Below are 15,659 nucleotides of genomic sequence, written 5' to 3'. Positions count from 1 at the left end.
TCTAGTCTCAATACTGTATTAATATAATATTGATGTATTTCCCAGCCCTCATTCCTGTCACCAACATTACATGGAACCAATAGAAAGGAGTGCAAAAGTCAAGCTAAGTTGAGAGCTATATAGAATTTCACCGATGATGCTCTTAAACTTTCTTTCATTATCCTCCATAGTCCCTTTTTAAGAAGAAAAGAAAAAAAAAGTCACCATAAACACCTGTAAGACAGTGTATTTAGGCTAGCAGTTTCTCAGTTGTTGCAGTATTCTGTCAGAAGTAAATTATTTTTTGTACAAGATTTAACACAAACAGCTGTCAAACATGTCCTGTAATGGATCTACATTCCGTGTTTTGGTCATGTAAACACCCATCACCCTTGTGCACTTGTTACTACAAAACTACAGAGCAGTGAAGAGGAGCTGGCCCACTAATGTGAACAGGCCTATTGTATTGCACTGACACTGCCGCATAGTTAGTGAAATCCCTCCTTTTGTGTGTCTGTGGGTTTGGCAACTCACACCCCATTGTTTGTCAGGCTTGTAATGGAGATTAGGAGGTCTCTCGGCGTGCTTTGAGGGGGCCGAGAGGTGTAAACAAACACCAGAGACACAAAGGGGAAGAAACATTCCTGCAACATCTGGGTGAACATCTCGCCTGGGCGGGTCTGCAAACAGAATCCCCCCTCTTGTTGAAAAGGAGAGTCAGAGGGAGGAGGGTCAGCGGCAGGGCTCCCTTCAGAGCAGCACCACTGTGTTTATGCTCCAGTGTTTATTTCCTCAGTGTGGTCCGCCGTGTTGTGTGTGTTAGGCCTCGTGAGCGTTCCCATCCAGCCTGCCAGCCCTGCGCTGACTGTAAAACAAACCATGGGTGATGGATGAGCACTTTACATTAGCTCCTTATCTGAGCCTTTGACCGGTCCCCCCCCAAAATAGATCACACACCAGGACATGCATGCACTCGTGTACACACGCACATTCTCTCACACACATTCACATACACTATCTTTCATGCACACACATTTTTATGCACCCTCTCTTGAACACACAGACACGCACTTCCACTTTGCAGGAAGAATTGCGATATCTGTCCCATTGTCCTTCCTGGCAACTCCTCCTAGTGAAATGTCAGAAATTACGACATGGGGCTCATCCGTTTTGCTGCCGTTCCTCGTTTTCCGTGCCCCTCATGACCTTTTTGTGCTTCTTTAGAAACATGGTGGGGAGTCTGTGTGCCTCTCTCACAGGACCGTTGGCAGCCCGGGTTCCCCAGGATACACCTGCTTTAATAATAACAATAGGCCAACTTCCCGCAATACAGGAAATAGGCTCCTCCCTCCCTCTGCTCTTGTGACCCAGTTGCCTGGGTCACGAGGAGCCAAGGCCACTTTCAAAGAACTGGGAAATATATATGGCTGGCAGCAGCAGGCAGCTAGGTCGTTTGTTGTCACTGCCTGATTGATTACATTTACCCTCCTCATCTCAAAATGCCTGTAACTTTTGGCTGACAGGTTTTTCCTTGGTAGGTAAACAGCTATCATCTTGAGGTGCTATCCTTACTGAAAAATCTAACTGGTTGATAAATAAATAAAGGAGGCTGGTGAAGTTTTCAGGAGTCAGTAGTCACGGTGACCTGTTGAGTCAAAAGTTTCCCACCGTCCTCACATGGCCTCTTTCGAGTTAACACAGAGGGTAAAAAGCAATTTCACTTGTTTCACCAAAGTTCATGTCAGTTTTGTTTTTCTGTAAAGTATATTGAGATGTATTGCGTTGGAGGAAGTGATTCCTCAGCTGAAACACTTGTCTAGACACAAAAAGTGTCGATGTAGTGTCTATATTTCTGTAGAGTTGTTGCACAAGGTGAGGTTGTTCTTGTCCAGAACCTGAAATAAATGGCAGCGAGGAAACACACTCTGTGAGGAGACAGACTGATGTAGGCGTGTGTGTATGTATGTCCACAGGTGGTTGTTGATACAGCTCAGATTGAGAACAAGGAGGCCTACGCTCCGCAGATCACTCTGGAGGGATCCAAGGTGGTGGTTCAGGTTCCCTCTACCTGGTGAGTAGTGATATTTACTTTTAAGCAAAGTGATAATCAAGCGTCAGAACTTGATTTTTATGGGTACATCTCTGCAGCATGTAGCAGCACCCTTAGAAAGTGCCACAGGCCAAACTCTGATGTTTAATAAGTAAAACTGTATTCATCTTTCATGACTTTGACACAGTATTAGACATAGCTGCATCCAGCTATTATTTCCTTTTTCATCAAGAGATTACAGTCATACAGATTAAGTTACCAGAAATTGGTTTGACAGGTACATTTACATGGACCAGAATTTTTTCTTGTGATTTAGTCTGCATAACATAGAGGAAGTGCATCAGAGTGAAAAGACAAACAGAATAAACACAGTAAGAGAGCACAGCTAGGATTGAGTTAGCTAGACAGACAATAAAGTCACAGCATAGCTAAGTGATGCTGTTGAACTACCTGCCACCTTCATGCTATAGCTATAATCCTGTATAGGACAGTGGTTATAGTAAGGCAGCAACACTCGGTCTTAGGGGTCTCCGTTCCTATTATGGGCACACACAAGGCTAAAAGGTTCAGTCTTCACTAAGCCAAATCAATAATGCCCTCAGGACTGGGCAATATATTGATTATATCAATATCGTGCTATGAGAGGGCATTATTCTCATTGTATAAGTGTTTTGTGAAAGCATCAGTCAACTGTCATCCTTTCAATATCATCACAGTATCGACACTGAGGTTTTCGGTCAAAAATATCACATCCAGTTTTGGTTATATCATGCAGTCCTAAAGGTCCTTATTCTTGAATTCACAGTAGGCTTGTGATGTCTTTACATGTGGGGAGACTAAACACGCAGTAGACCTAAATTTAGTTCATATTGCACTATGAAATTTAGTTTTATAATGTAATACGACTCAGGGAAATAGGTCTCAATGAAAGAAATGCTTGAGTGAGGAAACCCCACTTCAGCACTGGCCTGCCTTATTTTCACTTAGTTGCATTTGTCCCTGGGAGCTGCACAGTACACCCACAGTCCTCTGCTGCTGGCCACTGTGCAGCTACCTTGGAGCAGCTGGGAGCTGTGTACCTTGCTTGAAAGCAATTTGTTGGTTTAGGGGAGGGAAAGCATTATTCATCCACAGCTCCCATTTCCAGGTTTTCCCAGCTGGTCCATATATGGTCGAGTAGAGCCACGTGTGAAGCATTTTTCATCATAAACTTCATCTAAATTGTCATCATTGACATTTAGGCCTAGACAGTCCTGTGTGCCATTTCTTACAGTGGGGTTTGAATTAAAAACAAAACAAACAAAAAAAAAAAACACCAGCTAGGAAGAGGTGTGGTTGATTCTGAATGTGTACTAGTTGAGACGTGGACAAGCAGAATTTCCCTGGAAATATTGCCTGCCAGCCTTGAGGCCTTGAGTTTGGCTCTACTGTTCTTGTTTTTGTATATCATGTGTCAAGTATTCATTTCTTCCACAAATGCACCTGGGCTTTTGTCTGAGTGATTTTGTTGGGTTTGCCATTCATGTACTGTCCTGTGTGTGTGTGTGTGTGTGTGTGTGTGTGTGTGTGTGTGTGTGTGTGTAGGTGTTTGAAGGAGGACCCAGCTACCATGTCCCTGCTTCAACGTAGCCTGGATCCAGAGAAGACACTGGGTCTAGTGGACGTGCTCTACACAGCGGTCTTTGACATTAACAGATGGAAGGAGAGAAAGTGAGTGGATGTTAAATAATATTGAATAATAACCTCATTGTTGGAAAAATCAGTTACAAGAGATGTGTACATTCTTAGAGTGTGCTGGAATTGTGTTCAGGATGATGAACAGTCACAATCTAAATGATTTATACTGCCTATATAACTTAAGAATTACTGATGTTACCTGCATAAAAAATTTCTAAGTAGACTGTTATGATTCTTTATACACAGCAGTACTTCTAATCCAGTATGTTATATTACATGCCATGAGTTCTCCCTCCATGATTTCTGTTTTTCTTTATACAGTAAATCAACACATGTGTTTTCTGGTCAGTCTGTGGTTTGGTCCAGTTTATAGACAGGGTTTTGTATTTACACATCTGTAAGGTTGAATAAACCTTTTCAGTTTAGGTGAATGTTGAATTGAATATTGATTGATTGGAGTCAAGTTGGGTTGGGTAAAGGATAATAAAAAGCAATTAAACCAGTACATCACAAAGCTTATGTTTGTGTGGGCATGCATGTGTGCTTCTGCACATGCACATGCATACATATGTGTGCCCACACATATGACTGTTAGTGGACTTGAGATCACTGGACAAAACCAAGGTAAACTGCAGAACTAAGTGGGTGACATATGGCAGAGAAGTACACAAAAAGAATGCAGAAAAAGGAATGGCTGGTGGAGTGGAAATTAATTGAAAATCTATATTGAATGCTTCATTGATTCGGTGCTTGTGTGTGTCTCTTCTACTCAAAAGGGAGCAAGCTCTACCCACCATTCAGATGCAGTTGCAGCGGGAGATCCCAGACTATGGGGGCCAGGCAGACATGCCCCCAGGCACCAGTTCCAAAACCTCAAGCGGCTTGCCCAAAACCATCTCCAAACTGACTTCCAAGTTCACCAAGAAGGCATCATCCAGCTCTGGCAGCGGGGGCAGTTACTCCATCCCTAGTACCCCGTCGCGCAGCATTCTGACAGCCAGTAGCTCCGAGGACAAGGCGAAGAGCTTGTGCCACAGTGACGGGAGGCTGCAGAGTATCCTGCAAATGGGCAGCCTGTCCTGCACTCCGGACCCTGCCCAGCAGAACCAGTTGGCCAATGGCTGCGTGTCCGACGACCAGGGGATGAACCTGCCCACCGACCAAGAGATGCAGGATGTCATCGACTTTCTCTCAGGTTTCAACATGGGCAAGTCCCAGCAGGCCTCTCCACTGGTCAAGAGGAGGAACTCTGTGGCGTCTGCTAACCCTGCCGAGCTGAAGCCCCCCAGTGGAGCTCCACCAACTTCCCAGGCTGTCTCTCACGGTGCCCTGCAGCCCCTGTCCCAAACCCTGGCCCAGCCTCCACCCCAAACTCAGCCCCAGCCCCAGCCTCAGCCCCAGCCCCAGCCTCCACTGCCAGTACAGAAGCAGCAGCCTCAACCGCAGCCACCTCCTCCACCGCAACAGCAGCCACAGCAGCAGCAACAACCCCCTCCTCCACCACAGCAGCCCTCTCCTCAGGCCCTGCAGTACTACCAGCACCTCCTGCAGCCCATCAGTCAGCAGCAGCCACCTCCACCTCCACAGCTTCCTCCTCAGCAGCCCCCACCCCAGGCCCTACCCCAGCAGAGAGTGGCAAGCAAGTGGCTCGGCACCTCGGGGCAGCAGCCTCCCCCGCAAGGTCCACCGGCAGGTCTGTCACCACTGGGCCCCATTGGGCAGTGGAGCTCCCCTGGACTCCCGGATCTGAGTTCAGACCTCTACAGTTTGGGTCTCGTGAGCACCTACATGGACAGTGTCATGTCGGAAATGCTGGGCCAGAAACCCCAGGGGCCCCGCAATAACACTTGGCCCAACAGGGACCAGAGTGAAGGGGTGTTTGGAGTTCTGGGAGACACGCTCCCCTTCGACCCTGCAGGTGAGATCCACCTCTCTTTTCATCCCACCACCTCCCATCTCCATAAGCTCTAGGAATCAGCTGTTGCCAGATGAGAATCCCATCAATGAAGTTCATTAAAGGCATTGTTTGCCCGCAAAAGAAAAATTTTATCCGCCCACCCCCATATCTGTTGAAACTCCTTTGAAAATAGGGAAGACCACCTAACACCCATCGTTACATGTCTGTCTTCATCCAAACTATCCAAGTTAACTGGGCAATTTATTCTAGCGCTAAAAAAAAATCATCATAAAATGTTTTTTGGAGTTCTTTGAACAGCTTGTGCAGCATAAACGAGGTTTTGCAGCAAACAATTGCTCTGTGGTCTTAAAGGTCCTGCATTTGCCTCATCTCTTGGATTTTTCTCATTAACCACAATTCTCTGGTGTCTGTACCCTAAAAAAAGTCTGCTGGAACACTCGGCCTATTTCTATAGAGTGCAAGTGTTGGTGTCATGGAACAAATCATTTTAAGGGCTCTTTGCCTCAGTTAACCATTAATTAACAGGAAAGTCTCTAAAAATGTGATGCATTTAACTTTTGTAGTTTGGTACAAAGCTGAGCAGTGTGTTTGGTAGTCTTGGCAACTTAAATGGAGCTTGGACCACATGGGGTTAAGTAGATAATCACTGAATTTTCATTTTGAGAGGCCATTTATAACTCAGTGGGTAGAGTGGATCTCAGGCTCCCAAGCTCTTCAGTTAGATCGTAATGTCAGCAGTGGGAGGGGGACAGGCCTGGAGATGTGCTGACTCCTTGGTTTTGTTATAAAAAAAAGCTTCGCAGGGGGAGTGAAACAAAGGTTTTATGTCTTAACACTGCAGTCATTAGTCAGGTGCTCATTATGCCTAGGGACTCATTTTCAGACCAGCATGTGGATCGTCATATTCTGGCTGAAACCATTAAGATGCTTGCAGCTGACAGATAAAAAGCGATCCGTTAATACAATTTAAATCTTCATTGTCCCATAAGGGGACATTTGGTGTACATACATGGTTAAAAAGAAACCATACAACAAATCACATTATATAGGAGCCAGACAGACATCAGTTGATAAGATCACAGGAGTAGTAAATGGGTCACTGCAGTGCCAAGATATGCTTTTTACTGTAGAATACAAAATTGGTTTGCATCCTGGTGATGCAACTTCATAACATTATTGATGCAGTGACATTAAAATCCAGCTGTCTGGTGGCAGTGGGGATGAGTACATGTCTGGCTCCTTTCCTTTTGACTAAAGGGTCTCTGAAGTTGTGCTCTAAGGGAGGGACCTGGGCAGGTTGGAATGGCACAGGGCTTCTTCACCACATGCCTCTCAAAGATTAGAGTTAGTTGTGCCTGACTCAAGCCAGTAACCTCATTGGCTTTTTTTCCTCTAAGCTTCCTGATCTGTTTCTATAGCACAGGATCAAGTTATCAAACCAGGGTACAACACAAAATTGTTAGAATACTCTTATATAGTGTATTTTAAATGTAATGCAGGTGTGATTATGGGTACTGTGTGTATGCAAAGCAAGATATTTAATAGTATTCACTGCACACGTGAGAAGTCTTCTTATCACCTATTCAGGCAGATCAAGTCCCTGGACCCTGATCTGAGTAACCTGACTACAAACGCTCAAATGTAGGTCATAGTGTATGAGCAGCTGTTTTCCTCCTGCAATTGGCGGTGACTGTAATTTGACAATTTATGCTGAATTTGGAATGTGTCAGTTGCTATTTTTACAGTGCAGCAGACTCTTTTGATTGCTGCTGAGGCCCATTGTGTAGAGTTGACTTACGGCTATTGTGATTTTTCTGCTATGGTAGACAGTCTGGCTAAACGGATTGAGCTCCAGGGCACAATAGAGAAAAGCTGAGGGTGTCAGAAAACCAACCATTCTGTTTATCCTCCCTCTTCATGCGCAGTTGGCTCTGACCCGGAGTTTGCGCGTTATGTCGCTGGTGTCAGCCAGGCCATGCAGCAGAAACGGCAGGTGCAGCACATCCGTCGCCCCAGCAACACCCGCAGCAACTGGCCAATCCCTGATGAGCAACACAGGACCTGGTCCCACCCAGAGTACTACAGCGAGGGGTAGGTACCTGCGCATGCATCGTTTTAACTGCTGACCCACTGATACACAAACAGAGACTCTAAAATTCCCAAGAAGAAAATCCAGTAATACTTCTGTTGGCAAGTCATTGAAAAGCATATAAAATAATCCACCATAAAAAAGAAACATTGATGCATACAGTGCTATTGAGCCAGACAACACATCTGACAGTTACCAGTAATGAACACTTTTAGGAAGCACGCCAGTCTCCTACCAGACTCCCAAGCTCCCAGTTCCTCAGATGTGGTGATGTTACAGTGTTTAGTATGCCTCTGTGTCAGCTGTGCTGTTTCAGGTGTGATTATGGATTTTCAGAATATAAAAAAGTAAGATCAATAAGACATACATACAACAATACACATACATAAAGAAAATGCGCTAGAATGACACAGGGCTGCTGTCACAGTTTATTTTTGATCCCATGTTTCAAGATGTATTTTGAGCACAGGCATAGCATGGAGGCATTTAAAGGACATTTAAAGTGCACAAGAGCCATTTTGCCTGGTCTGGCAAGAATATGAATTGTAATGATACTAAACTTCATTCATACAACAGTTTAATAATAACAGTCAGTGAGCAAAATTATTAAAATGTCAGACATCAATTAAAGAATCAGAAGCACATAGGCAAATATGAGAATATAATGAGACAAAATAGGCACCTAAGCCTGCATAATATGTATTTTTGTATTTCACACTTTTTTTCCCAGGCTGACCCCCTCAGGAAGTACTTTGTAAAGCAGCGTTCATGTCATTTAACTCAAGTAGATACACACATCCTAACATGCTTCACATTGCTTTGCAAGGCATAAATACTATGTGGAAATGTGGAGGTTTGGTGATGGACCCATTTCCTCACCCTCCTGCATTCAGAACATCAGCAGTAAAGAAATACCTGTAGCCAAGTACAGGGAATATTAATATAAAATATAACAGGCAAAATGAATGATTTTGACCACATACCACAGTCATTTTGTCATCATAACTCTTAAAGTGCCACAGCAGTACACTATTTGTTATTTTTGTTCTTGGGTTAACATGATATATTTGAATTAATGTTTTATAGCAAATAACATATTGAGAACTAAAGAGAGACTAAACTGAAATCTTAAGTCATGGTGTTTCTGATGGCTTCTAAAGCCCAGCATACCTGTAAAGCCTCGGCCCTGTCTCTGTGATGGAAACACTGCTAAGTCCTCGTCCATTTGTGTCCACAGGGAGGCGGTAAACAGCAGCTGGTCAGCCAATCAGGGGGACTCGGCCAGCTCCAGCGATGAGACGTCCTCAGCCAATGGAGACAGCCTGTTCTCCATGTTCTCCGGGCCGGACCTTGTAGCTGCAGTGAAACAAAGGAGGTAGGCCACAACCTCCAAAATACATTTGTTGTGATGTGTCAGTATGATTGGTCAATGATATGTTCCAGCTGTACTCATAATTCCCAGACTGCATCTGAGCTTTACTGATTTTCATTCCACATGTGGTAATCAAGGAGCTAGATATCAGTCTCTCTCCTGATACCTGCTTTTTCACCATGACACTCATAATCACAGTGAAGAATGACAGATCGGTGGTCAGTGCTGCAGTTAAAGAATCTAGCTTTAATTCAGTGGTTTTGAGGTTAACCGCCTGTTTTTCCATCCTCAGAAAACACAGCTGTGGTGAGCAAGAGGTGTGCACCCTGCCCTCACCACCACTCCATCACATAGGGGATGATAACCAGGTAAAGTAGGGGCCCCTTAACATTTCATCCGTAGCTATAAAGTCCTGAGACTTCAACATTTAAAACACATTAGAATTACATGTTCACATTAGATTAAATAATGTGGGTGTCTAAAAACAGGAGTATGGCGTATCACTCATTTTTTCTTGTGACGTTGTTGTTCACAGGTCATGAGGCTTGATAATTGACAGATAGCAGTGGGTCCTCTTGGGAACGACATTCTCTTAATACATTATTGGCACCTGCAGTCATGACACGAGGTCCTCAAAGCTTACAACACTGTAGGACAATCACCGGCAGTGTCTGAAATTAGCTTTTTGACTCACGTGCCAAGCAGACCTAGATAATTGATACATAGGACCCATGTTACATACAAATGTCACCATTTTCAATGCCGTTTCATCAGTGAAACCTGGTATTGTGTGTTTGTAAGTCCAACAGAAGTCATATAACCAAGGAATTTCAACTGTTATTGCAGGTCAGTATGGCAGCTTATCCTTGATTTATCCACCAAAAATGAATTTTACCGGTGTTTTGGTGGCTGTTAAATTCAGACCCTGATGACATGTGACATCAGTACTATTTTACAGGCTGTCAATCCCATATGCTTTTCTGTTTGTTTCCTTTTTACCTGGTAAATTCATAACCAGGGAACAAAGTGCATTTGCAAACATGACCTTTCCTTACAAATTGTAAACATATTTGTAAACAGTATGAAAGCAAATTGATCCAACTAAAAAAAAAAAATGTCCTGCTGGCTTGTACTGTTTCCAGCTGCGAGGCTGCTTTTCTGTAGCTGACCCTGACCTCTGAACTCTCATGGAGGGAGCAAATTGTAAGAGATTTTACCCACGGGTATTATCAATGTGTGGCATTCTCATTTTTCATCATCACATTATTGCTGTTCATCAGGTAGACAGAGAAGCTGCTCCCAAGATTTAGTTTAAATTGAGCTAGCTGGTAGAGCTTTTAATTGCATGTTGGCTCAATGTGCGCCGGCTCCTTCTGCTCCACAGGACAGTAAAACTAAGACCTGGCCTCCCAAAGCGCCGTGGCAACACTCCACACACACCAACACCATGCCCAATCCCAGCTCTTCCTTGTACCAGATGAACATCCCTCCCTCCTCCCAGTGGAGCGACTCCATGCAGATGCTGCAGTCTCCAGTGTGGTCCACCGCCAGCGACTGCTCCCCCTCCACGGGCATCTCCTCGGGCTTTCCCTTCACCCAGCAGCAGCAGCAGCAGCAACAGCAGCAGCACAAACCCATGACCAAGGGCTTCAAATCCTTCCCCCTCAAACACGAGCACAGGCCCTCCTACCTTCACCAGTACTGACCATCAGATGTTGGGACCTGTAGCTCCGTTTGATTGGCCACCAAGTGAGCTGGGCTGCAGCCGTCACCATCCACATTCACAGAATTGGAAGATTTCAGCTTTGGGGTGTGCTCCCCGGAGGCAAAATTAAGTATACACACTGGCTCGACATTTTGTATCTATATTTTTCCATGTCAGACATCCCCATTTGGAAAAAAAAAGCAACATATTTTGAACTTTTTTGAACTGCCATCTTTTAACTACAAGCGATGCATGCATCATGCCGGCAGCAGTTAGTCTAACGGTCATTTTTCTGTCTGTCGTCTCCTCAGAGGAGAGCTAGAGACACGCATGGCCGTCACCCACTTAGCTTCTGCAGCTGAAAGTGTGTGCGCGCGAGCGTGTGTGTGTGTGTGTGTGTGTGTGTGTGTGTGTGTGTGTGTGTGTGTGTGTGTGTGTGTGTGTGTGTGTGTGTGTGTGTGTGTGTGTATGTGTGTGTGTGTGTGTGTGTGTGTGTCAAGGAGGGGACGATAAGGGGGCAAGGGCTTGAAATGCTCTAGTTTTGCCCATAATAAATATACTGTGTCACATAGCTGTAACTGCCAAATCTCACGCAAGATGACTCAGAATACAGCTACCATCTACTGTTTCATAGCTTGTAAATTACTGAAGTTGAAATATAAATATTTAGTTCTTTTTATTAAGAGGCTTTGAGCAGGCTCAGCATAAATATAGTAAGTCGTCGCAGAGGTGTAATTTGAGAGAAGAAATACACTACTTTTTCAACAACTGACAGGAGCTAAGAATTATAGCAGTTAACTATGTGCCATGTTGGTATTGATAGCACTTGCAGAATATTATTTTCCAACCAAAGCGTTGTTCAGAAGATGAATGGTGCTGAAGAGATAGGCGGTGGTCTGAGATTATTCTGTTGATACGTAGTAAAGTTACACGCCCTATTGGATGATCGCATTAGGGAACGTCTTCACAACCTGAAACGCATTCACTTCCTCTTCCCTAATTGACGGTTTGCTTTAGATTGACACTAACTTACGGAAAAATCTAACTTTTGTTCCATTTAAAAAATACAATATTTTTCTTGTACAAATATTGACAGTATTAATCTTATTTTTGTATTTTCTTACATGTTATACCATTACTGTATGTTAGTATACTTATAGGCATATTACATAAGACATTATTTTTTTTCCCCCCTCAGATGTGAAAAGCACATGTTTTCCTTTCCTACAGAGTTGAACTACACCATATATCTATACAGATTACCAAATACGCCATGCTAAACACTAAAACATTATTGTATGTTGGGGGTATTTTCGAGCCCTTGTTTCTTCGGTTTCTATGGCGATGGGCTGTATTTAAACGCCCAGAATGTTAACTTTTTGTGATGTTTGCGGATGCCAATGTTGCCTGTATTTATGAAATGACACCATGTTTTCTGAAAACTAACATACTTACCATGTTTACAGAGAATTGTTTGCTGTATATACATATAAATATATATCTTTTTATAGTTAATGTGCTTTGCACAATCAAGATATAGGGTTTGTTGCTTTTTGTCTGTGTTATCTCCCAAACTGTTGCAGCCTTTTTTAAAGACATCATTAAAGACCTTGGACTGTAACTGTTAGCTTCTCAGCTGTGTCAAATGGTTTACTAGTGGCTTCTACAAAAAAGAAAAAAAAAAAAATGTTGCCCTGATAGAAGATATGAAGGGGGACTGCTTGGCTTATGTTGCTTATTGTTCTCTTGAGCTGGCAACTGAATCTTTCCAAGTGTACCAGCAATGCAAAAAATGAATAAAAATGACTAGCAATTCAAGCTGTTCTGCCTTTCATTTATGTTTGGTACCAAGTGTGTCACCCTCTAGAACAGCAGGGACACACGCCTCACGCCCAGTTCAAGTGCATGTGCCCCCTGGTATTCAGTATTTAACAGCATTGTCCCTCCTCCCACTGATAAACTAACATGATCTGGTAGATGCACATGAAAAGCAGCCGGGGGAAACAGGGATGTATAGGACACACAGGGTGGAGTCTGTTACAGCTCAACTGGTTTATGGCATGTGGAACAAATTAGACGCCTAGTCTGTTTGATTTAGCCTGAAGTTACTGAAACCTGTGACCTGAAGGGAGAGGCTCCACTTCTCTGCACGAGGGCCATCTGGGCTGGTCTGTGAAATTCTGGGCTCCACACAACACTTAGTTTACATAGATGTCACTGAATGTGTCTGCTGGATACCAGTGGTCTTATTTGTCACTCAGAATAACTAGGTCAAGTTTCCAGGTCACATATAAATATGTTGCAGAATTAAGCTTCCTGGTTGCTGCTATACAATGTGGTTTCTCAACTGAAGGGGACATTTTGAAACTTGTGTCAATCGTACAAAACACTTTATTGTACAATTATGTTAATCACTGAAAACTGCAATGAACAATTACAGGGTTTCTTTTAATGAAGCTGTAACTCAGTGCACCCACCACCCAGTAGCTGCAGAAGTGAAGTCCATAAATTAACCAAAATTTACACAACTGTACACAAAGATACAAAACATCAAAAAAAAAAAAAAAAAAAAAAAAAAAAAAAAAGTGGAGTATTAACGAAACATTATCACTATTGATAAAGTTATCTATACATTTTTTGGTTAACTGATAGATCATTTTCTGTCTAAAATGTTAAATGACAAATGCTTATCAAAAGCGACCAGTGCCTACGTGTTAAAATAACGTAATAAGTCTGACCAGCAGACCCTAAAGTATTATTTTAATAAGGTTATGAACCAAAAACACAAACAAGCCTTTGCATTTGTGAAACAACCAGCACAGGTTTTGTATGTTCATCTAATAAATAACAACAAATCAATGTACATGATTAATTTTCTCCTGACTGACTAATCCATTCTGCACTAAACTGTACATATCAGTTTTGGATGCCTCCCTCCACAGAGAGAGAAACAGCGAGGGAGAGAGGGTAGCCGCCTTCACCCTGCCCCGTCACAGCTGTCGTCAAGGATGGGGTCTCCTCAGAGGTGGACTAGAAACACAACGACGACGCATCTGTTAGGAATCAGCCACTACAGTGGATCTGCTGCATGTTACTGCATCCTGATGTTAGGGGGAATGACAACTTACATGTGAAGATGAGGGTATGATGTCAGGGCTGGCATCAGCTATGGTTGCCAGGTATACAATGTTGCGGTGCAGGATCTGTTGGTATCTAGGGGTGAATCAAACATAACACAAGTTAGAAGTACACCGTAAGATGCACACATGCTGATGCACGCAGGAAACACAATCAACCAACAATGATGAGAATATACCAGTTATGTATGCAGATCAATATATAGTCATGATTAAGAGTAAAGAATTATCTCATGGGTTAAATTCAAATCTTGGTTTCCACAAGCCCAACACTGACTTACTGAACACACTCCACCGCTCTTCCTTTCTGCATATACTCGGTTATGCATCTTATCAGCTGGTCGTTTTCATCCAACAGCTGAGGGAGAAAAACAGAGGAGCAACAGAGCGACTTTGAGCCTTATGTTTTAGTTTTCATCACATTACTAAAGGCCACTTAGCGGACATTTAATCGCCAAAGGTTACATAAACACGAATAAATGACCACATAAGGTTTACAAATAAGACTTAAACCGCATAGGTAGGCACATTAAGGCTTGCTTACGTGTCATGAAGCATGAAGGAGTAGATAAACATGTAGCAACATTGTCGTTACTGTAGCTCGGCGGTTAGCTCAGGCTAGCCGCTTAGCTAACACATCAGAGCGACGTTACTGAGACCGAGCGGGTCATAATAATCCAAACTAAATGAGATTTCCTGTTTGCTGGATTCACTTCAGTGACTACTCACCCTCTGGACGGTTTCCTGGTTGATTTTTGCTTTTCCTCGAAGTCTTTTCGGCACAAAAGCGACAGACATCTTGGCTAGTTGTGTTGTTGCTGCTCTCCGTCTCTCGTTGCTGTTGTTGTTCTTCCTTGTTTTTGTGGCGGCTGGTTCCCCGCTGCGGCGCGTTACCGCCACCTGCTGGACGGGAAGGCTAGTGCCGTAAAATATTGAACTATCTAACCCAGCGGTTTCCTCCAGAAACTTATCTAGCAGCCTCTCTAAAAAAATGATTTTAGTGCTCATCTCTTAAAGAAGCAGTTGAATTAGGCGAACTCTCTGCTGCCTGGTCCTGAGGTCTCATCATATTGATACCCAAACTTAATAAAAATAGTCTACGTTTTGATAATTGGGAGTGGTCCCAGCCTGCTGATGACACAACTGTTTTTTTTTTTTTTTTTTTTTTCAATCTTAAATAAAATAAAACTAAATAATAATAATAATAATAATAAAAAAATAGATTACTAAGTTATAGACCAACGGTGCTTGTTTGTTTGTTTTTAAATGAACGAGGTTTAACTTAAAATATGAAAATCCCATAGCTGATGAAAATAAATTTAATGACAGAGCTCTCCATTACCGGCCATCTCCTGTGATCTAAAACTGAGGGCCTGCAAGTCACGTGTTTTATTCTGCTGTTTGAGTGTTAGATGTGCCATAGGCAGCTGTTCGGTACATACATATCTACTTGTTTCATTTTATTTGTAAAAATAAGATCCATTATTTCAGCAAAAACTATGTAGACTTTGTCATACAAACAGGGAGGTTTAATATGCTTCATTTTGACTCGTTCAGTGCAGTCTTGAAGGTTACCTGGTTAAAAGATGATCTCCAAAACAAGAATAAATTATGGTACTTTACCCAAACGTCTTTGACAAAGTCAGCGGTTGTCTGTAAAGTTCCTTATCAAATGTGATTTCATTGTAAATAAAATTCCCATCAAATTGTCCAACTTCTATAAACAAACTTT

General features: G+C 42.9%; 2 protein-coding genes across 3 annotated transcripts in view; one reads left to right on the top strand and one right to left on the bottom strand.

Annotated features, from left to right (window-relative positions):
* The window catches only part of garre1 (granule associated Rac and RHOG effector 1), a 52,322-nt gene extending 39,714 nt beyond the window's left edge, over positions 1-12,608 (top strand). For both annotated transcript variants that reach the window (XM_030048414.1, XM_030048415.1), the window contains exons 9-15: positions 1,953-2,050; positions 3,614-3,739; positions 4,483-5,624; positions 7,550-7,715; positions 8,951-9,088; positions 9,378-9,453; positions 10,470-12,608. In XM_030048414.1, coding sequence (XP_029904274.1) covers positions 1,953-2,050; positions 3,614-3,739; positions 4,483-5,624; positions 7,550-7,715; positions 8,951-9,088; positions 9,378-9,453; positions 10,470-10,790 — 2,067 coding nt within the window. In that variant the 3' untranslated portion in view covers positions 10,791-12,608. The remainder of the gene's footprint in view (positions 1-1,952; positions 2,051-3,613; positions 3,740-4,482; positions 5,625-7,549; positions 7,716-8,950; positions 9,089-9,377; positions 9,454-10,469) is intronic.
* A 555-nt stretch (positions 12,609-13,163) lies between these two features.
* ss18l2 (ss18, like 2) lies at positions 13,164-14,809 on the bottom strand. The gene is made up of 4 exons (XM_030048419.1): positions 14,657-14,809; positions 14,209-14,285; positions 13,919-14,003; positions 13,164-13,820 (listed from the first exon to the last, which is right to left on the bottom strand). The coding sequence occupies exons 1-4, from the start codon at positions 14,723-14,725 to the stop codon at positions 13,707-13,709; spliced, it is 345 nt and encodes a 114-aa protein (XP_029904279.1). The 5' UTR covers positions 14,726-14,809; the 3' UTR covers positions 13,164-13,706.
* Between the last annotated feature and the right edge of the window lie 850 nt (positions 14,810-15,659).

This window comes from Myripristis murdjan, chromosome 3 (assembly GCF_902150065.1).
Source record: "Myripristis murdjan chromosome 3, fMyrMur1.1, whole genome shotgun sequence".
NCBI classification, from domain to species: Eukaryota; Metazoa; Chordata; class Actinopteri; order Holocentriformes; family Holocentridae; genus Myripristis; species Myripristis murdjan.
This window is presented reverse-complemented; position numbering and strand designations above follow the sequence as displayed.

Excerpts from the sequence above, each read along its gene's own strand:
- ss18l2 (XM_030048419.1), bottom strand. The coding sequence starts at position 14,725 with ATGTCTGTCGCTTTTGTGCCGAAAAGACTTCGAGGAAAAGCAAAAATC. Across the intron at positions 14,004-14,208 it reads AGAGCGGTGGAGTGTGTTCA|ATACCAACAGATCCTGCACC; the intron begins GTAAGTCAGTGT and ends ATTCACCCCTAG. Across the intron at positions 13,821-13,918 it reads TCATACCCTCATCTTCACAT|TCCACCTCTGAGGAGACCCC; the intron begins GTAAGTTGTCAT and ends TTGTGTTTCTAG.